At 42.5% G+C, this 23,517-nt stretch overlaps 1 protein-coding gene and 1 long non-coding RNA gene across 2 annotated transcripts in view; one reads left to right on the top strand and one right to left on the bottom strand.

The window, feature by feature from the left end:
* Window positions 1–10,022: 10,022 nt before the first annotated feature.
* LOC131677957 (uncharacterized) lies at window positions 10,023–11,228 on the bottom strand. Its single transcript, XR_009303501.1, has 2 exons — window positions 11,071–11,228; window positions 10,023–10,369 (listed from the first exon to the last, which is right to left on the bottom strand). It is a non-coding gene; the product is annotated as an uncharacterized LOC131677957 (long non-coding RNA).
* A 98-nt stretch (window positions 11,229–11,326) lies between these two features.
* LOC131677941 (uncharacterized) overlaps window positions 11,327–23,517 on the top strand; it is a 35,090-nt gene continuing 22,899 nt past the window's right edge. The window contains exon 1 of the mRNA XM_058958047.1: window positions 11,327–12,182. Coding sequence (XP_058814030.1) covers window positions 11,607–12,176 — 570 coding nt within the window. The 5' untranslated portion in view covers window positions 11,327–11,606 and the 3' untranslated portion in view covers window positions 12,177–12,182. The remainder of the gene's footprint in view (window positions 12,183–23,517) is intronic.

Here is a 23,517-nt window from a genome sequence, read left to right as displayed (position 1 = left end):
GCACATCGCATGAATTCGACAGTAATCCATCATAAACTTGCAAAATGACACGGGGCGGTGTTGAACCCACAGCAATATACAATCAAACAAAAGTGGTTGGGCAATATTTGGTCTGGCGAGCAACCTACTGGTGTTGCAATCGAAGTCGAATTTATGTCTCAACCGGGTTTTGAACCAGGAACACCTGCTTTCCCTCGACCCTCATCAAAGAAGAGCCTTCGCTATACAAGTCTAGCTACAAAAACGCTCTCAGCATTATTAGTAGAGAGACCAGCTCAGACACAACACAAACGAAACCTCAATGAACTCAACAGCATCATGGAACATGCACTTCGAATGAAGAAAGCCTTTTCACAAATTTCGGTAGGAGCCTCGGTCGAAAGCAGAACTAACTGCTTCTCCGGGGCAGAAGCCGCATCATTCGCAGGCAAATAATTAGCGACAGTGACTCGACTTCATCACTAAGGATGGGTCGAATCACTCTCGCTCCACAGTGAAACACTAACGGTCTCAGAGATGGTTTGGGGGACCAACTGCTGCTGGTCGATCAGTTCTAGTCAATATACCGGGTCCTGCAAGAAACGCACGCATGAAACAGCATTAATCCAGGTTATCCGGTGGAAAACCGCTACATGTGGGCTGCCAAAATTGGTTACACCATATTCCAGACTATCGGGTTCGGTATCAGGATTGACATACTGTCGAGTCCGGTCCAGCTTGATACGGAACTGATAGTCTTCGCGTGAATTACCTCCTATCCTGTCAGATACACGGGCATCTAGATGCATCTCTTAGCCGAAATACGGGCTCTTCCTGTGATGGGAGATTTTAATGCTCACAACACCTTGTGGTTTTTCAACATCACCTACATCCGAACTGTGGAGGAGAATGAACGCTCTAATTGTAAAAAGGCGACAAACGGGCTTCTCACGCGTTGTCAGTGGGAACACTATGGCTGACCGAGTGAACTGCTGACAAACATATCTGCAATATATCCGTTGATCCTGCTCTCCTGTCGACTTTCCTGAGACAACTCCAGGGACGAAGTAGAACCAAAGTATCATTTCCACCGGATACTAAGCAATGTATGTCTGGGATGCAGTCAACGGAGTAGTGTCGAGTATATACTCCGAGCAGCAGCGAAAGTGGCGAAGGTACCAACAAAGCAGTATCGCCGACTAGAAGGTCACTGTGAAAAAAAAAAATGAATCGGACTCGGGAAAAATTCCGCCGTCGGGGAACTCTCTGCCGGATTAGACTAGATCCACCGTTGGGGACCAGTTTAGTAGTACGCAATGCAGCACCGGGTTTGGGTCGTCGGGACGCCAGCGAACCGGAATTTCGCGCGGAATTTTGCACGAATTTACACGGAATCTCGCACGGAATTTCAAGCGGGATTCAGCACGGAATTTCGCACGGAATTTTGAACGGAATTTCGCACGGAATTTCGCACGAAATTTCACACGGAATTTCGTACGGAATTCCACACGGAATTTCGCACTATATTTCCCGTGAAATTTCGTACGGAATTTCACGCGGAATTTCGCACGGAATTTCGCACGGAATTTCACACGGAATTTTACAAGGCATTTCGCAAGGAATTTCACACGGAATTTCGTGCGGAATTTCGCACGGAATTTCGAACGGATATCCACACGGAATTTTGCACCGAATTTCGAGCGGGATTCAGTACGGCATTTCGCAAGGAATTTCGCACGGAATTTTGAACGGAATTTCGCACTGAATTTCGCGCGGAATTTCGCACGGAATTTCGCACGGAATTTCGCACGGAATTTCGCACGGAATTCCACAAGGTATTTCGCGTGATTTTTCATATGGAATTTCACGCGGTATTTCACACGAAATTTCGAGCGGGATTCAGCACGGCATTTTGCACGGAATTCCGAACGGAATTTTACAAGGAATTTCGCACGGATATTCACACGGAATTTCGCATGGAATCCTACACGGAATTTCTAACGGAATTATACACGGAATTTCGCGTGGAATTTCAAAACGTAATTTCGCACGGCATTTCGCACGGAATTTCGCACGGAATTTCGAACGGAATTTCGCGTGAAATTTCGTACGGAATTTCGCACGGAATTTCGCAAGGAATTTCGAACGGGATTCAGCACGGAATTTCACACGGTATTTCACACGAAATTTCGCCCGGAATTTCACACGGAATTTCGAGCGGGATTCAACACGGAATTTCGCCCAGAATTTCAAACGGAATTTTGAGCGGGATTTGACACGGAATTCTACACGCAATTTCGCACGGAATTTCGCATAGAATTTCGCATGGAATTTCACACGGAATTTCTCGCGGAAGTTCGCATGGAATTTTGCTCGAAATTTCACATGGAATTTCGCACGGAATTTCGAGCGGGATTCAACACGGAATTTCCAACCGGTTTCAACACGGAATTTCACATGCAATTTCGCACGGAATTTCTCGTGGAATTTCGCGCGGAATTTCGAATTTCGCACGGAATTTAGATTTTCGCACGCGATTCAGCACGGAATTTCGAATGCAATTTCGTATGGAATTTCGCACGGTATTTCACACGGAATTTCGCACGGAATTTCGAGCTGGATTCAACACGGAATTCCACATGGAATTTCGAATGGAATTTCGTACGGAATTTCGCACGGAATTTAGCACTGAATTTCGCACGGAATTTCACACGGAATTTCGCACGGAATTTCGAGCGGGATTCAACACGGAATTTCTCACGGAATTTCGCGCAAAATTTCGCAATGGATTTGGAACGGAACTTCGCACGGAATTTCGAACGGAATTTAGCACTGAATTTCGCACGGAATTTCACACGGAATTTCGCAAGGAATTTCGAGCGGGATTCAACACGGAATTCCACACGCAATTTCGCAAGGAATTTCGCATGGAATTTCGCACGGAATTTCGCATGGAATTTCGCACTGAACTTCGCGCAAAATTTCGCAATGGATTTGGAACGGAACTTCGCGCGGAATTTCGAACGGAATTTCGCACGGACTTTCACACGGAATTTCGCAAGGAATTTCGAGCAGGATTCAACACGGAATTCCACACGCAATTTCGCAAGGAATTTCGCATGGAATTTCGCACGGAATTTCGCATGGAATTTCGCATGCAATTTCACACGGAATTTCGCGCGGAATTTCGAACGGAATTTCGAACGGAACTTCGCACGAAATTTCGAATGGAATTTCGTATGGAATTTCGCACGGAATTTCGCAAGGTTTTTCACACGGAATTTCGCACGGAATTTCGAGCGGGATTCAACACGGAATTTCCAACCGGTTTCAACACGGAATTCCACATGCAATTTCGCACGGAATTTCTCGTGGAATTTCGCGCGGAATTTCGAATTTCGCACGGAATTTAGATTTTCGCACGCGATTCAGCACGGAATTTCGAATGCAAGTTCGTATGGAATTTCGCACGGTATTTCACACGGAATTTCGAGCTGGATTCAACACGGAATTCCACATGGAATTTCGAATGGAATTTCGTACGGAATTTCGCACGGAATTTAGCACTGAATTTCGCACGGAATTTCACACGGTATTTCGCACGGAATTTCGAGCGAGATTCAACACGGAATTTCTCACGGAATTTCCAACAGGTTTCAACACGGAATTCCACATGCAATTTCGCACGGAATTTCTCGTGGAATTTCGCGCGGAATTTCAAATTTCGCACGGAATTTAGATTTTCGCACGCGATTCAGCACGGAATTTCGCACGGAATTTCGAACAGAATTTCGCACGGAATTTGGAACGGGATTTCGAACGGAATTTCGAACGGAATTTCGCACGGAATTTCGCACGGAATTTCGCACGGAACTTCGCACAGAATTTCGAACTGAATTTCGCACGAAATTTCAAACGGAATTACGCGCGCATTTTCACACGAAACTTCGCACGGAATTTCACAAGGAATTTCGCACGGAATTTCGCATGGAATATCGCACGGAATTTCACACGGAATTTCACGCGGAATTTCGCACGGAACTTCGTACGGAATTTCGAATGAAATTTCGTATGTAATTTCGCACGGACTTTCACACGGAATTTCGCACGGGATTTCGAATGGATTTTCGTATGGAATTTCGCACGAACTTTCACACGGAATTTCGCACGGAATTTCGCACGGAATTTCGCACGGAATTTCACACGGAATTTCGCACGGAACTTCGTGCGGGATTCAATACGGAATTTTGCACAGAATTTCCAACCGGTTTCAACACGGAATTCCACATGGAATTTCGAACGGAATTTCGAACGGAATTTCGTACGGAATTTCGCACGGAATTTCGTACAGAATTTCGCACGGAATTTCGCACGGAATTTCGCACCGAATTTCGCACGGAATTTCGCACGGAATTTCACGCGGAATTCCGAACGGAATTTGGCACGGAAATTCGCGCAAAATTTCGCACGGAATTTCGAACGGAACTTCGGACGGAATTTCTAACGGAATTTCGTACGGAATTTCGCGCGGAATTTCGCACGGACTTTCACACGGAATTTCGCACGGAATTTCGCACGGACTTTCACACGGAATTTCGCAAGAAATTTAGAGCGTGATTCAACACGGAATTCCACACGCAATTTCGCACAGAATTCCGCATGGAATGTCGCATGGAATTTTGCACGGAATTTCACACTAAATTTCGCACCGAATTTCGCACGGAATTTCGCACGAAATTTCGCACGGAATTTCGCACGGAATTTCGCACGGAATTTCTCACGGAATTTCACACGGACTTTCACACGGAATTTCGCAAGAAATTTCCAGCGTGATTCAACACGGAATTCCACACGCAATTTTGCACGGAATTTCGCATGGAATGTCGCATGGAATTTTGCACGGAATTTCACACTGAATTTCGCACCAAATTTTGCACCGAATTTTGCACGGAATTTCGCACGAAATTTCGCACGAATTTCGCGTGGAATTTAGTACGGAATTTCGCACGAAATATCGCACGGAATTTCTCACGGAATTTCGCACGGAATTTCACACGGAATTTTGCACCGAATTTTGCACGGAATTTCACACGGAGTGTACCAGGCTTAACAGGAATCGCTTGACCGACCTCGACGCCCTGCCGGGTAGCTCGTGAGAAGACTAGATCTACTGCCGAGAACTTGATCGAATAGCCAGCAGAGGGTCGTTGGGGCGCCAGTGAACCGGAAGCTACGCTCCATCCGGAATCGCTGGGCCTACTGACTGGCCCGTTGAGTAGGCCAGGTCCACTGCCGGGCATTAGATCTAGTAGATCGAGACGAAGCAGTGAGCTAAATGGCTCACGGGAACGAACATCAGCATAGGTAGAAATCTACTGTCGGGGAATTCACAGTAGGGTAGATTCACCGCCGTGAACTATCTGACTATATCGTGACAATAATGGGAGTTAATTGGCTCATGAAACAGTAGAGTAGGGTTAGCTCGCCACCCACGAAGTAATACCTTAATGTAGTATCGTGGAAAGAAGGGCGAAAAAAGAGTAACGAGTGCTTTTAGAGATTAGGTTCGTAAGTGAGTCGTGAGTCCCACACAGTGCCAATACACTATGCACCCTTCATCCAATCTGTTTCGTTTTCGAAACGGTAGCCGCAGCGATTAGCCAAACACTGCCAAATTAAATTTTATTACGACCGTTGCACTATCCTGTTGGTAATCCCCGACTTGATTTGTTGGGTTCCCCGTCATTGACAGATCAGCGTGCGGGAGAACTATCGCGAATAGAGTCACTGAATTTCGAAGTAAATCAAAAGAACATTGATAACAACCCAGTTTCATCAAGGTCACACAGTAAACATACAGTGCACGATTAAGAGTAATTCACCTACTTGCTCATCTAGGACTTTGCTACGTATGTTTTCTCGAATATTTTCATAACTTTTTTTCCTTCTCCTATTTTTCGACACATACCTAAAGGAAGAGACTTATGGAATCCCGGATCACATTCATGATCCCAAATATTCTTTATAATAAATACCATCAAGTCTACTGCGCAAGATGTTCTACGCTGACGAATCAGTTCTCGTCGGGTCCACAGGCTACGGCATCTTCAACGAAAATTTTGCTGCCTTATTCAAATTCAGTGATCCGGCTTCAATTCACGTCACAGAGCTAGTTGCTATTCAGTATACTCTTGGGATAATTGATACCTTGCCCGCAGATCATTACTGCATCACATCGAACAGTCTCAACTCCATTGAGGCCCTCCGTTCGGCGAAGCCTGGAAAGCACTCTCGGGAACATCTGTGTGCTTTATCTGAAAAATCTTATCCGGTTACCTTGGTTTAAGTTCCGTCACACTGCTTTATCTCAGGCAATGAGAAGGCGAACTCTTTAGCCAAGGAGCGCATTAAAAGGTAACATTTGCAAAAGACTTGGATGCGATGCGCATATCCATCGTATAAAACTTGCTGCGAGTAATTGCGATTGTGAGAATGGCTATCACGACATCGAGCATGTTGTTTAGCTGTGTTCAGAGTACCGTGTTGCCATGTTCCAACTAATAGATTCCCTTCGAGCCCGATGTGCCAGTCTAGGACTTCCTGTCAAACCGTGATCATCCTTACAGTTTTCGTATCTATACTTTATTGAAAACTATTAATGTCCAGGTTTAGTATTTTTTCCCTTCTTTCACTCACAGCAGAATTCTCTCAACCATTCCCTGTAGCTGCAATATGGCACCGCTTCACGATTTTACGATGTATACCCTTTTTGGTAATCTTCTAAGCCTATATATAGAGAACATCATAACAGCATCAGAGTGCCAATAATTATCCGAAATATCTGCTCCCCCATCACCCCTGCGATTACAGGGTGGAACCCACTTCAACCATGTGTTCATATCTGTCACAATGATCAACTAGCCAACGACAAAAATAATTATATAATATACATCCCATTTCCTACCTCTTCCTTTGTTAATATAAGAGGGGAGTCCCTAAATACGGCTTTCCCTGCCTCCCCACTAACATGCGCAAAGTACTATAAAAAAGAATAATCAGCCTGGTTAAGCTACCGCATTTGGGCAAGAATACACATTTAAATAAAAAAGAGAGCATTTCGTCAGCTACTGGAGGAACCAATCCGGCCATTTTCAGGAGGTTAATTGACCGCCCCAAAATACTGGAGCATCGAGCCCAAAAAGATCACACTAGAACACAAAATCATCAGGATGGATCCACCATTGTGTCCAATATTTCAAACAGAGCTCACTGTGGAACACCTCTCTCTGAAATGCCCGGAATTCAGTATCCTCCGGGACATCCTATCAAACAATCCAGTGAGTGAAGAAACCCTATGCTGTGAGCAGGACCGTGCGCAGAAAATGCTCATGGGGAGGGTTTTGATTTTTCTATGGGCCTTATAAAAGAAGGGTTAAACTTTGAAGATTTGTTATGCTCCCTGAAAGGCCGAGTATTGTGAACCAATTGACTCAGCTCAACAAATTGGGTAAATGCCTATTATCGAGAAGGAATGGAATTAGTTAGTGGTAATGTCTGATTGGTATGAAGTAGTTAATCCTTCCGACTAAACTTAAACCTCTTGTAGCATGCCATCCTCATCCATCCGGGGCCACCGTTACACCGTAGAAACATTGTTCCTAAAATCGTGAATAAAGTACAATGAATTCTGGAACATTCACGTTTTTACGTTACGAAAACAGGACTATGAACAAAAATTATGCGTTTTATAATTAGGTTCAATTTTGTTTCAGTAACGCTCTCATAACGCTTTTATTAGTGGAAATATTTGTTTTTGTTTTGTGAAATTCAGTCACGGCTTCCTTGTCATTACCAAATCGATTTTCTGTACGTGAACTAGTTCACAACTTTATGATCATTAATCTCAGTCAGTGGCGAATCCAGGGGGAGGGGTTTGGTTTACGTATTACGAATTGTACCATTTTCATTTTAAAATCGAAAATTCGGACCCCTCCCGAATTTTTTTCTGGATCCGCCCCTGATCTCAGTCGACTAAACCTTGTGAATATTTTCTCGTGCTCTATTTCACGAAACTCGGAATTTTATTCATAAATCCATTCAATCCTCGTTAACTAATTCATGATGCCTAATATATTAGGCACGATTTACCATTCGTGCTCCTGAAATAGTTCACAAAACCATTAAATACTATTCATGTATTCGTGAACTCGTTCATGATTCCTAGTATAATAGTCACGACTGACAATGCGTACCCGTGAAATAAATCACAAAGTTATAAAATGTTGTTTATGCCGCGAACTGGTTCATTTTATCTAGTATAAGAGTCTCAAGTTACCATTCATGCTTGTGAAATAGTTCACAAAGCCATCAAATATTATTCATGTAATCGTAAACATGTTCATGATTCCCAATATATTTGTCACGATCCAATATCCGTGTACATGAAATGGCTCCCACATTCATTACATATCATTCAGGTATTCGTGAACTGGTTCTGGTGAGCGCCACAAATCGTGTTCGTGATAAAGTTGACAGAATAAGACCCCTCGAACCTTGTCATGTTACTCCGAGTAAAAAACCGATAGTAACCAAAAAATAACAAATCACGATAAGATGAACAGAAATTACAAAAATCGTGTCTAAGGTCCTGAAATCATAAAGATAAATCACACAACTCGGGACAAAAATATCAAAAATCGTCACTAAGATCCTGAAGTCATGAACATAGATCCCGCTACTCTGACATGAAAATCGGATAGTAAACTCATGAATAAAATAGCACGGCAACATGATAAGAAATAACAAAAATCGGGGATTAGCTCCTGAAATCATAAAAATCGCAACATTAAACCAACCAAACATTCGAATGTAACGCCATGCATGTAGTCGGGGCGAACTAGTTTTGTAGAAACACAGATATTTTCATGGATACGTCGTCCATTATTCATAATTTCAGGAACTTGGTCACGCTTTTCGGAAATCGTTCAGTTCACGAAATAGAGATAATTTTTTCATGGATTTATGCGCGGATTTCAATGGGGATTGTACTCATGCTCTTTTTATTTTGTGTTAATCGCTCATGTTTTTTTCAATTGACCTGCTCAGGTTTGCTGCAAATATCGTCACCTGTTGAAACACGAACCAATCCGGAGGTGTCGACCATAACGATTTACATCTCTTTACAACACCCTTCGTAGGGTTGCTTATCCTTCGTAGGGTTTCTTATCCTTCTTGGCACTACTCGTTCCTATTTATTTGCTAGCTGCTGCTGAGAATTTCTCGGCGGTGGTATTTCTTCGGATACCGATGACCATGTTCACGAGCCATTTAGCTGTCAGTCACTCCGACGGAGAGATCATCGGCTGTAAAATTTCTTCAGCTAACGATATCACGATTCTACTCACAACTAGTGTTAATATCGAAACATGCCGAAACGTGAACCGGCCCAGAGATGCCGACCAACTTAACTTAAATCCCTTTCCAGCCACCTTCGCGGGGTTTCTTGCTTGGTTTTTTGGACGACTTGTTTCTAGAGTGACCGAACTCGAATGACATGGCTCGCTGTATAATTTCATCCTTGAACAGGAAGTTAATAAATTTTTAAAAGTAATTCAAAACCCCTAATGGGAGGGGTTTGAACCCCTAAAACCCTTCCCTTGCGCACAGGCCTGGCTGTGAGCAATGCGAGGCTCCTCTCGAAAGTATCTAGGACACTCCCATGAACACCGAACGTGCTGAACTGATATGTTCTACCCCTTGGGCCCTCCGCCTCACTAGGACTGGGTGTAACTGAGATTACCCGCGGCTCACAAGCATCAAACAACCATGACCACTCGAAGCAAACAACTATAATAAATGCACACAGAGGGCATCCAAACCGAGGGCCCTTCGACTCACCCATAGTGCGTGTAGGAGAGGATCTAGATCGTATACAGACTCCCGGAGCCATTCTGGTATCTCGTTAGTGGAGTCTTTTGTGAACGCACTCGACCGCCCAATGAAAGATCATGTCTACTCTTCCTTGTGAATTCTTCAACTTTACCAAATTGAAACCAAAAGCTGCATATATTTAATCTAATTTACACGTTTTCCTCAAACCCGTTGCTGACGAGAACTGGGAAACACTTTCCGGCAGCGCCCATCGACACACCGTTGACTTTCTCGACACCTGATCAGGCAGTCAAACTCGGACGGCGTCGGTCCAGCAAATAAAGCACGCGGTTCGATCACCATCACCGGTCCATCAGCTACATTTTCGGCATTCCCGTGTGACGCAGTAGGGCGGTTTGGAAGGGACGATGTATGGCCAATGGCTACCAGAAAAGTTACAGCAAACATCGTACTCAGCTGCATGAATGACATTCCTCTGGTTTATTGCAAGCCTGGTACGCTGTTCGGCGAGAACACAAACTTCAGATAAACTCGTTCAGGCTCAGAAGTTTCAGGACAAGCTGTTGTAGCTACAGGGCGATAAGACTAACTGAATACATCGGAACGAAGTAAAATTTTATTTGCGATCATCGTATTTCTAGCAGTGAGGGTAACTCAATGATAATTTAGACTAACATACTCTCAACCGTCACGTCATTATTGAAAACGATTTCTTGTTGTTTTTTGATAGAAGTTAAATTTTGCTGTAATCTGCAAATCGCTTGCAGGGAATTAAAAATTTTACGTGAGTTTTATATACAAATAATTAGTTCAAAATTCGATTTACGCTCTAGATTCAATTTTGAATGAGGCAACGATCACAGGATTCGAGCATATTCTTTAATTATGCAATTTCACCTGAAATACTACACAAGTGTTCAAATCATTGACTACTCTCGAGTCTTTACGAAAACAGATAATTCCTAAAACAACTTTGTCGATGGACCAGCCTAGGAGAAACACAGTCAAAACTAGCTTTGTTTATTAGTTATTGGATCGTTTTGAACCAATAAACAATGCGCACTTAGAAGCTTTGCGCTTCTAATCTTGAATAAACATGTTGTTTTCTTTTGCAACTTAATTTTGCACTATTTTCAACTATCAACTGATTACTCAATTACATCTGTAACTTGTTCCTCTACCCGCACTTCTGGTTCGTACATGCTAACTTCAACAGCTTGCGACAGCGGCCATCCTTAAACTGTTCACCGTCAGGACAAGGTACCGCATTCAATGGCGCCGTGTCCCAAATCGAATGCTCTATCAACTCGATCGTTTTGTTGGAACCAGAACTGTTCGCTGCTGGTACTGCGTCCGATGTGAAGTGTGTTACACAATAAAGAAAAATAATTGATATAACAATCTTCCCTTCCATTTCCGAGTTAGTTTTAATGCAAACGTTAGTGCTATCAGCTGTAATGTAACCGAACAACTAAACGGAACTCAGCTAGTTCAGGTCTCTCTAATACGATCTCTCTGAGATCGCAGTTGATGTCACTTAGCTCGTTGAAATATTTTTGGAGCAATGAATTGCTGTAACAAATAGCTTGAAAAGAGAGGAAAAAAGAATCAAAATTCAGATGAACTCACCATTTGGGTCGTTCATTTTGCATGTAGCAAGCGATAAGAATAATCCATCATAAAATTATAAATCCGCATTCGATTGTCCTCAGTATATCTGCCAATTCGATTCGAAAATGTTGAAAGTGTTCATAGTAGTGCTTACGGTTCTATCGCTTGAAAGCAACGCATCTCCTCTGGAATCTGACTACCGGAAATATCTTCGAACACGTCGTCCCCAGGCTCCGGGAGAGGTTCACGTCGAAGAAGTGCTAGAAGTTTTCAAAACTAAGAATCGCCCTCCTACGTACGGCGTTTATAATGCCCAGGTCAATGGGTTTCTGGCGAACGATCTGTTTGTGAGACGAAAGGCTGGTTCCACCATCACCAGCACCACCCCTAAATCAATGTTGACGACACCTACCAACGTGATCAGTTCCACTGTGCCGTTGTGGCGAAATCCGCGAACCACTTATCCAACCCCTAGTGGGGATAATGAGAACCCGGACTATACTTATCCGTTTAATCCAACCATTTCGATGACCAAATATCCGAATTATGTGCGCCCGACGACCATCATTATCCAGGAGGCTGCGGAATGGACCACAGAGAAACTTTCGAAGACGAGCGGTGAAGGAAACGGTGCCGATTATCTGGACGAAGATCACGACGAATATCGCTATTCAAACGAGGATTATTTTGAATAGAAGATGGTGAGCTATAGAGTCACATTTTGTAATTTCTTGTATACCATCAGGACCTTGTTAAGGCTATTTGGGATCACTAGGTTATATTGAACTACGAGCACAATGGAGACAATTATTTGTAGTCAACCGTTGTTTGATTGTACTATAGTGGGAGTGATTGGAGTTATATACTCTTAACTGTAAAGCTTAGGAAACTGTGGACTAGAAACACACACGCTCAGTTGGATATGTTTTGAGACGTAAAGTGCTAAACATCGGCTGAAAGAATAAAACTATTTGTACACGTACAGTTGGCGAAAGAGGTAATAGTCACGTTTGTAGTAAAAGCACAGACTAACAGACATAACACTATGAGGGAATTCCCTTGAAAAACCTTCACCTTTTATTTACTGTCTCAAACATTTATTTGCTCGTGGGTTACCCCTCAGGCTTGGGAATAATTTTCACTAGTGATCTATCCCTCATATGCTTGTTCATATGTCAGTGTCGCCATAATTTCAAAAGCGGCTACTGTCCTAACTACGAATATATTTCAAATGACCGTTAAAGTTGGCGAAGCATTATTTTCGAGTGTTATGTCTGTTAGTCTGTGGTAAAAGTGCAGGTTCGGGCCAAAAGTGATGAAATATGTTAATGCTTATTAATTTTTAATTTTTATTCCTCGACTTTTCGGTCTTTTAAATCAGAACACCCACGTTTCGGATCTTCCCAACGTCGATAAAAGACGTATAGAGATAAAACGATAACATATTTCCCTCAAAAAAGGCCAAAATCAGTGGCCGAAACGTCGGGCATTATACAATACCCGTTCTGATTTAAAAGACCGAAAAGCCGAGAATAAAAAACAAATCAAAAATCAGCGAAAAAATATTTTTAGGCTAAGCAAGTCCTTTTGGATTGCATAGACAAGTTAATAAAATGGAAGTTGTGTAAAATTCCGCAGACACAACACCCGAGCAGGGCTTTTACTTTGATAGGAAAAAGTTCATTCGTGAATTGGGTGGACCAAACTGATTTGACATGACATTTTCCTTTGAATACAATTGAGAAAGACACACCTTGCAGCCCCCAGGCTTATTATTTCCTCGAGCAATGTGCACAGAAGGCGAAATACGACGTTGGAATATTGAACATCCGTCGGAATAATTTTTAAGCAATTTTTATTCCATTTCGAAGTATGTATGACTATTATAGAAAAATGCCTAAACTAATTTTCAGAAAATCTGTCAAAAGCGGAGCGAAAAATCTAAATTTCCCAGCATATTTCGGGCAAAGCCGGCAATTTGGAGCACCAACAAAACACAAAAATTTTGTGAAATCTTAAGTAAAAATTCACTGCAGTTCAATTTATCGAGAGACTTTATGAAATCAGCTGACGATAGATATGTGAGAAGGCGTCGGGACAGTCTATTCTCAACCATCAAAGGCATCAGTCACAATACCAGTGTGCTCTCTGCTGCTATCCAAGTTCAGTTGACGATCAGATCTCGTTCCTATCAGACGTGCATAGAGATCGAAGGCTACAACGATTGAAATAGCTGAGAGCAGCTGAAACTTTTGTTTGTGCGATACTTTTTTGTGATACATACTATAGTTTCTGGAACAAAGAACATGGATGAATTAATAAAGAACACGTTGATGTTCAAATTTCCCGCTGAAGCACCAAGACCAAGCATTGTGGAAGTCGCTCGCTTCATCAAGGCCTTTGATGCGGACAAAGAAGCCATGGAATGCAGCTACAAGATGTCGGAAGAACAGTGCATATGCATAAAGTTTGTAAATGAGCGGGCCATGAAGGAAGCTCTGATGCAGAATCCAGAAAAACACGTGTTCCTGTATTCAAATGGAACGAAGACAGAAATCAAAATGTCGGTCGCTGGAGGATGCATCAAATACGTTAGGATCTTCGACCTACCCCCAGAGGTCCCTGATGCAGAAATTGCAAAAGTACTCGGCAAGTTTGGAAGTGTACGAAGAATGGTTCGAGAAAAATTTCCTGCCACGCTTGAACTGGACATGTTTACTGGAGTGCGAGGAGTATACGTGGAAATCAAAAAGGAAATTCCAGCCACGCTATACTTCCTAAACAGGCGCGGAAGATTGCACTACGACGGACTGAAACAAAAATGTTTTCTGTGCAAACAGGAAGGGCATATCAAGGCAGAGTGTCCAAGAAACACCATCAACCAAGATAAACAGACAGGAATGACACCGAAAACAGGAACAAGCTTCGCTGAAGTCCTTAGGCAAAATAGTTCCTCTTTCTCCCAGAAAATCCAGCTAGGAGAAATGACGGTTCTGAACCCATCAACAAACCAAAAACCCAGCACAATCACAACGTCTGCGATCTCAGAACACATGGTTCCCGAAGACATAGGGGAAAGTGTGCAAAGTTGCCAAAATAAGGAGATAGAAGTGGTTGAAACTGCTGTTGCAGATGACAAAATGGTAGATCAATCCACAAAGCGACCACATGGAACATCATCCACTGATCAATCTGATGAAGACACCGGTCGCGCCTCACAGAGCAGGAGGATAAAGACGGATGAGGACCCCCTGGAAACCATCGCAGTGAATACTCTACCCACGAGAAGCCGCGGTAGAGATAGGCAGAAAGGCAAGAACCGAAGCCGCAGTGGCAGAAGGGAATAAAAGATAAGTATATGAAATTATAAAGGGCAATGAACTTTGTGCGAAAAGTTGCCTCTATTAATATCAATGCCATAACAATAGCAGCAAAAAAGTATCTGTTGAAAGAAATTATTCTGAAAAATTATTTGGATATCATCTTCCCACAGGAGGTGGCATTCTATGATTTCACGTTTTTGCCTACACACGTTGCTATGGTGAATATCAGTGAAACGAATAAGAGAACAGCTATTCTTGTGCGTAGAACACTTGAAACGCGGGAGTGTTTGTTAAGTTCATGTGGAAGAATTACGTCAGTTGTGGTTGATGATATAAACTTTATTAACGTATATGGTCATGCAGGGACACAATTCAAAAATGAACGTAATGAGCTTTTTGAAACACATACTGGAGTGCATATGTGTAAGCGTGGAATTGTTGGTACTATATTTGGCGGTGATTTAAACTGTGTTTTAGAGGCGGAGGATATTCGCAGTGAAAACAAAAACTTTTGCCGAGGTCTCCAAACTTTTATTGACCTATTCCGTTTAAAAGATGTTGAAAACAAATTGAAAGGTGCTAAAAAGCGTTTCACATTTTTTCGAAACGAATCTGCTTCACATATTGATCGTTTCTATGCTTCTGACTCCATATTAAAAAAAAACAAGCGGGTTTGAAACTAATGCTGTCCCTTTTTCGGACCACCATGCCATTTCATTCCAATATGATGTTGGTAAAGATGGCGTGATTGAAGCAACAGGTCGGGGTTATTGGAAAATGAATACCTCACTTTTGTTATCCGATGAAGTAACAGCAGAATTCGCTGAGATTTATAACCAACTAAAAAATCGTAGAAAATATAACGATAATTTCTCCGAATAGTGGTCCTATGATGTGAAAAACAAAATCAAACAGTTCTACAAAAACAAATCATTCGAGAGAAGCAAACAAAGCAACTTAGAAAAGGAAACTCTGTACAAGGAATTCAACCAGCTAATTGAACGACAAATTAAAGGTGAAAGAGTAGATGCAAATATAAACATATTATTCAAATAGAAAACAATCAATTAGAAAAGTATAGGGTGCGCTTTCAGCCCAGCACTTTGTTAGAATCTGAAAAAATTGGGATTTATCAAATTTCTAAAATGGTTCAAAATCAATCGAAGGTGGGCACAATGAAACTAAAAAAGCCTGATGGGACCATGTGTAGTCAAATAGAAACAAATCAGGTAGTGTACAATCATTACCAGAATGTGTTTAGTGAAGAAACTTGTCCGGATAGAAGATTTCATACCTTGAACTCAATCAGAAAATCGCTTGGTACTAACTCAAAGGCAGCTCTTCTTGAGCTGATCACCGAAGACGAACTTAGGGATACAATTCGACAGTCCCATCAAAAAAAGTCTCCAGGCCCTGACGGGATTACAAACGAGTTCTATCAAACTCATTTTGACTTGCTCAAAATAGAATTGTTGAAGCTTTACAATGATATTTACTCTGGAACATTAACCCCTTTGGAAAACTTTTCTAGTGGCGTAATTGTACTGATCCCAAAAGTAGGGAGTAAGTTTGATTTAAACAACTACAGACCAATAAGTCTATTAAATACAGATTATAAAATTCTGTGCAAGATTATAGCTAATAGAGTGGGGAAATATCTTGGAGAAATCATTGGTGAAGGACAATGTGCTGGAATCGAGAATAAATCATGCACTAGTAACTTAGATGTGATCAGAACACTCGTGGTTAAAGCCCAGCAGTCGAAACAGTTCAAATTTTGTCTGCTCAGCATCGACCTAGAAAAAACATTTGACACAGTTAATCACAAACGACTCTGGCAAATCCTGGAAAAATTTGGTATACCTATGACTTTAATTGAATGTGTGAAAAAACTCTACAGAAGTGCAAGCTCAAAGATTATAGTGAATGGATTCCTTACTAAGACAATTGCGATTGGGCGCTCAGTTAGGCAGGGGTGCCCGTTATCAATGCTCTTATTTACATTGTATATTGAACCTCTAATTAGAGCCATAGACCGTAGAACCAACGGTCTTAGTCTCTGGGAGCTTTGCTAAAGTAATGGCTTATGCTGACGACTTAACAATAGTGGTACGAACTGACGCTGAATTTGATATTGTAATGGAGACAATTGAACAGTACTCACTTGAGACCAACATTAAACTAAATCTGAAAAAATCCGGATTTTTAAGATTCAACAATTGCCGGATAGGACCGCAGCTAATAACAGAAAAAAATGATTTACAGATATTAGGTTTAAAAGTTTCAGCGAGCTACAAAAATATGATAAACACGAATTATAATGCGTTAAATAATTCGATCAGTGCAATAGCCAAAACACACAGCAGTAGGAAGTTGAACTTAATAGAGAGAGTTTGGATACTTAATACTTACATGCTTTCTAAACTATGGTACGTTGCGCAAATTATACCGCCAAATAATGCACATCTTGCACAAATCAAGAAAATTACTGGCACATTCTTTTGGGGACCGAGCAGAATTTTTAAAATAGAACGATCACAACTGTACCTGCACTATTTGAAAGGCGGTGTTAATCTTATATAGATCCCGAAACCCAATGCAAATCACTTTTCATGAGAAGCTTGTTGTTTAGAAACGGCCTACCCTTTGTCCACTATTTGATTGAAACCAATAATATCAAGGCACTCTCACTCAACAGCCAAAGGTATATAACGAAAGCTAAAAACATCCAACAAGTTTCAAATCTAACTACCAACAAGCAGATTTATTACTTCCTATTAAACGAGATGAATATATCCGTAAAAGTGGAGAGAAAATACCTGCAAATATTATGGCCAACAATTTGGGAGAATTTGTCGCACACATTTTTGACTACAACTACTAGAACACTTCTATATGAGATGTTTAATGATATAATCCCAAACAAGGTTAAACTATTCAATCACTCTATAAACACAGAAAATTTCACTTGTGATATTTATAGAAAGCCGGATAATAATGTTCATAGGATGAAGAATTGTTTGAATTCGAGTGTTATTTGGGATTGGGTGAAAGATGTTACCAAACGAAGGATGGACATTCGTGAAGACCATCCTCATTAATTGCTATATCATGGAGTTGGAAAAAGGAATTATAGAACCAAAGCAGCATTATGGTTAGTTTGTGAGGCGATAGCTTATAACCTAGTACATTTTAGAAATCCTAGTTTGTATGAGTTTAAGAAAAGTATTCGGGAAGCAAGATGGAATAACAGATCATTATTTTCTAGGCACTTTACAACATTCCTTAACATCTGCTAATACAATAGAAACAACAAGTTAGCTATAATAACATATATCCATTAGACTAAACATAATTAGATATAGAATGCCTGTTTAACTATGCTTAGTAAATAAAAAAAAGCCAGCACAGGCAGTTGCTTTTTTCTTGTGTGCTTTGTCTGAAGAACAAAGGGAACCGTTACTATTATTCCATCAAGATGATTGAGTCTCGACAACAAAATGTGATTCTTCGGGCTAACACGGTGACCATTGACTTCCGGACTTTCCGCATAAGACCGAGTATTGGTGATGTGGAACATTTGCTGAAGGAGAAAATGCAGCTTCGGTTTTCAGACGTAAGTTTCATTCAGTTGGAGCACGTCAGACACGCGGTGCTGATAACGTTCAACAAATTCGCCCAGGCAAAAAGATTCATTTCGCAAAACAACTAGAAACACGTTCTGGATTGTTACACCGCAAAAATCAAGATCCCTGTGTATATGGATAACGGAAACGTGGAAGTTAAATTGCATGATTTGGCACCACGTACCTGCAAAGTGGCCATTAAAAGATTCATGTCGTATTTCGGAGAAGTGGAATCCATTTCGGAGGATACGTGGAGGAACTACTTTCCAGGTATTTCAAATAGTGTTTTTGTGGTGAGAATGTGGGTAGACCAAACCATTTCCTCCTACCTTACCTTGCAGTACACAACAGAAGGGGATGATACCATTATACAGCGAACTCTATGTACATATCAAGGACAAACTAACACGTGCCAGTTCTGTGAACAAACGGCACATTACGGACAACCCTGCCCAGAAAGCGCTAAGAAAAGCTCATCTACAGAAAGAAATACCAACACTCAGTCTCCAATATCATTCCCTGAGCCACAAACGGTTGCCAAATTTGTGGCTGCTGTTCAAGCAATAACGACAACTGCGAAAGCCGCGTCAAGCACCACAAACTCAACAGCTAATTCCAGCAATGAGAGAGCTACTAGCAATGACGGAGGGTTCACCCTCGTGACCCGAAAGGGAAAGAAGTTAGGAACAACACCTGATTGTGAACATCAGGGCAGTAACCCCGATAATGACCTGGACATGTGCGAAGACGACAGAGATACAAATGACCCCCATGATATAGCTGACGTGGATGCAAATATTTCCCCGATACGAAAACGGATCTCCGCGCGCAATGGCAAGTCGCGCGTACGGGATCGATCTTAGCATTAATTGTTTATTATTTTTATTGTTTGCATCATGTAAATATATAAAAGACCCAGGGCTCCGTGAAGCTAACGCATTGAGCCGTGCCAAATAAACGATTTAAAAAAGGCGTCGGGACGAGCATCTTTCCAGGATACTGTACGTGTAGATCGGCTTATAGAGCATACGATTTTTTGAGAAATTCTACCCGTCTCTATCAATAAAAAATCTGAAGAATTCATTCCAATATTTGTTCCTTCATCAACCGTTATATTCATTTTCGATGGTTGAAAATTTATAAGAAAACCCGATTTCCAAAAGATTCGATCGATATTCTTTAGTGTTTTACTGTCGCTCATTTCGTTTGAATTGCAGTCGCAAATCATGAACTGTAGATCCAGGTAGCATCCAGCCGAACATCGAGTAAAGAGAGGCGAACATATTTCTGTGTTGCTATCCCCACACTCGTTTTTCAATTTCCTAAATCTCCCATCATTTCCATATCTTCCTTCATACTCTTAAAGCTATCAATTTAAATCGGAATCTAGGCCTGCGCATAAATTGATTCTTCTGAAAAAGAACCCAGCTAATGGTCAAATGAATGTCGAACAAGATTCGTCATCCAAGACTCCGACTTTACGTAAACAATTATACACATTGAACTCTGTCGAAACATATCTGATATTCTTTCAGATCAAAAATAATCCCCTAAGAATTTTAAAGATTTAGAAAGACTGACGCATACATTTTCAGCTACCAAATATATTTCGAAATTACGCTGAGAATAACTCAGATTGGTGATATCTAAAGCAAGCAAAGCAAGCAACATCACTGTCGACAAGTAATTAATGAAGGTCTACATGCCTGCCCACATAGTTAAGATCGACGGTGTGGTCACCGATTCGAGTTTGTCATGCGTGGATCTACTGAAGCACGAGGTTGACTGTTTCGAGCACCATTGCTTCAATGAGCAAAGATTTCAAACAGGACGGAACAAAATTGTACGTTCCTTCAAACTCGAATCGGGGGCCTTTGATGGGACTGCATCTAAGACTAACTACTACTAACTATCTTGTTCGACAAGGTACGTCCACATGTTCGGTTATCTGTACCGCTGTAGCAAGTGCGTTGAAAGTCATTAGGATGACTTTTGCATTATGAATGCTGAAAAGTGTGCCCATTGTGGAAAGAGCTCACATAATCTCTTACTATGCCCAGTGTACAAACAGCGCCCGGAGCATCTGAAGTGTTCCCTTAAAAGACACTGCACCATTCACCACGGCAAATCGTTATGCCCTCTTGGTTCAAGAAGAGTACGGTTATGGCGATCCCCTAACCCCGACATCGAGGGGACTTCGAGTTTCACAGTACGGCATAGGGTTGTCTTCGCGATGCTAATCGATAATGGAAGAGGGTTATGGGGTCCGGACTCCGCCAAAAATTTTCAACTTGTTTAGAAATTTTAAATTAGTTTAAATTTTGATGTAGTTTCAAACTAAAAATAATTTCAAACCAATTTTTTTACTAATTGTTTAGGCCCAGTAGGAAAGTTTAGTCTGGAGGAACTAGGCAAGTTTATTCGTTGGGCGAACGACTTGAAGAGGGAAGAGGGGTTCAGAGAAAGGTGGTGTGCAATGTGGGAGGGAGGGACGGTAACCCCCCTCCGCATACCCCTATAAGTAAAAAAATCCCGGGATTTGGTTGACGATGTTCAAGGTGATTAACCTTTCTATATGAGAAAGGCAAAAATGTAAGTTTGCTGTGTGGCCACACTCTTGAACCAGTAACTCGGGCACCAGAAATCGAAATTAAATGAAATCCAATAGCAGCCCATGGGAATGTATTACCTTTCATTTGAGACTAAGTTTGATAAAATCGGGTCAGCCATCTCCGAGTAACTGATGTGCATTTGTTGATCACATACATACAAACAAACGCACACACTCACACACGGAGGGCTGATGTAGCTAAGTGAGCATTGGCGTTGGCTAAGTCTACTTTCTTCCTAGTCCCCCGAAGCAGGGAAAGGAGAGGCAGATTGGAGTGGAGAAAATGGCAGTTTTCGCGACTCCAGCGGACGGAAACCACCATCAGATGGGTGACCTTAAATGCTCCTATAAGAAAGCGATTGCAGGCCAGCATGATCGCGGATAGCCCAGATAAATCTGAATCACTGTGACACCGCACAGCAACTGTTGTGGAAGTCTACGAATGAAACAATGTGTGATGTCGCTTTGATTGCAGAGCCGTATCAAGTCTCCTCTGATAACGGTAATTGGGTGGCGGATAGATCGGGAATAGCTGCGATACCGGTTATGGACAGATTCCCTATTCAAGAAGTGATAGAACGCTCATACGATGACTTTGTGATGGCCAAAATCAACGGCGTCTTCGTGTGCAGCTGTTACGCTCCCCCAAGGTGGACAGTAGAGCAGTTTGGCCTAATGCTTGAGCAGTTAACCGAGCAGTTGATCGGTCGGAAGCCAGTAGTCATTGAAAGTGACTTCAACGCCTGGGCTGTGGAATGGGGCAGTAGAGTAACCAATACAAGAGGGTATATCCTGCAGGAAGCTCTAGCGAAGTTAGACGTCCGATTGTGCAATGAAGGTTCTATTAGAACATTTCGGAAAGACGGGAGGGAGTCCATCATCGACGTCACATTCTGTAGTCCTACACTGACGGCGAACATGGATTGGAGAGTATGCGAAACGTATACGCATAGTGACCACCAGGCGATTCGCTACCGTATCGGTCAACGGAACCCTACTGCAGTTCGGAGTAGGATGACCGGTGAGCGAAAGTGGAACACGGAAACCTTCAACAAAGCCCTCTTTGTTGAGGTACTTCGGTCGAACGGCGGAACCGAGAACGTGGATGCAGCTGACCTAACAAGAAGCATTATGGCGGCAAGTGACGCTACAATTCCGCGAAAGCTCGAACCACGTAACAGCTTACTAGTGGTACGAGACGCTTAGTACGCTACGCGCTGCTTGTCTCAGAGCCAGAAGGTGGGCTTAGAGAGCGGTATCGGAACCAGATAGAGAAGAGTGCAAAGCAGCGTTTCGGGAAACTAGGGCCGCTTTAAAAGAGATCAGACTTAGCAAGTCAAATTGCCACAAGGAGCTGTGCCGAGAAGAAGACGCCAATCTCTGGGGCGACCGGAGTCGTGCTGGCGAAAATGAAGGGCCCGACGACGCCAGCTGAGCGGCCCGAGCAAGCTGAAGATTCAACTATATGTCCACCGACACCGCACCGTGAAGAAGAAGAAACAAATATGGACGATCGGTAAGTGACTAACGACGAGCTCGCAGAAGCATCGAAGCGCCTGAAATTAAAGAAAGCCCCCGATCTGCATGAAATACCCAACGTGGTGCTGAAAGCTGCGATCCTGGCATATCCGGACATGTTCAGGATGGTGCTGCAGAAGTGCCTAAATAAAGGCCCCTAAATGTGGAAGGTCCAGAAGCTGGTGTTCCTGCCAAAGCCAGGGAAACCACCTTGCGATCTGGCCTCGTACAGGCACATATGTCACACTCGAAGAACACCAGAAAAGGACCATCCTTAACAGGTTGACGAAATTCACGGAAGGTGAGCGCAGACTGTCCAAGATGCAGTTCGGATTCCGCAAAGCAGCACGGACAGTGGATGCAATTCGGACAGTGCTCGAGAGTGCTGAGAAGGCATCTAAATAGAAGCGAAGAGGAGATCGATACTGCGCTGTGGTCGCGATAGATGTCAAGAACGCATTCAACAGTGCCAGCTGGAAAGCCATCGCTGCAGCACTGCACAGAATGAGGGTTCTCGACTATCTATGCTGCGCTGAAAACCTAGCGGAACCGTGAAAAGCTGAACAGGATATTCCGGCTGATGGCCATACAAGTCGCGAGTGCTTACAGAACAATATCGTCGGAGGCAGTATAGCCGAGATGATTCCCATCTGCATCACTCTGGCTGAGAACGTGGAATGCTACCAGCGGAGAAATGCACGTAATGCAAGGAGACTGGTCCGAGCAGATTCGTTGGCTAAATGGCAGCAGAAGTGGGACAACGCGGAGAAATGAAGGAGGACCCACTGACTCATCCCAAATGTGTCGGCTTGGGTGCATAGGAGAGGTGAACTTCCATTTGATGCAGTTTTCGTCCGGGCACGGATGCTTCCGGAAGTACTTGCATCGGTTTGGACATGCTTCGTCGTCCCTTTTCCCGGAATGTGTGGACGTGCAAGAGACACCGGAACACGTTGTA

The sequence above is a fragment of the Topomyia yanbarensis genome, chromosome 1 (genome assembly GCF_030247195.1).
Source record: "Topomyia yanbarensis strain Yona2022 chromosome 1, ASM3024719v1, whole genome shotgun sequence".
NCBI lineage: Eukaryota > Metazoa > Arthropoda > Insecta > Diptera > Culicidae > Topomyia > Topomyia yanbarensis.
Note: the sequence above shows the minus strand (reverse complement) of the source record. Positions and strands in the feature narration are given on the sequence as shown.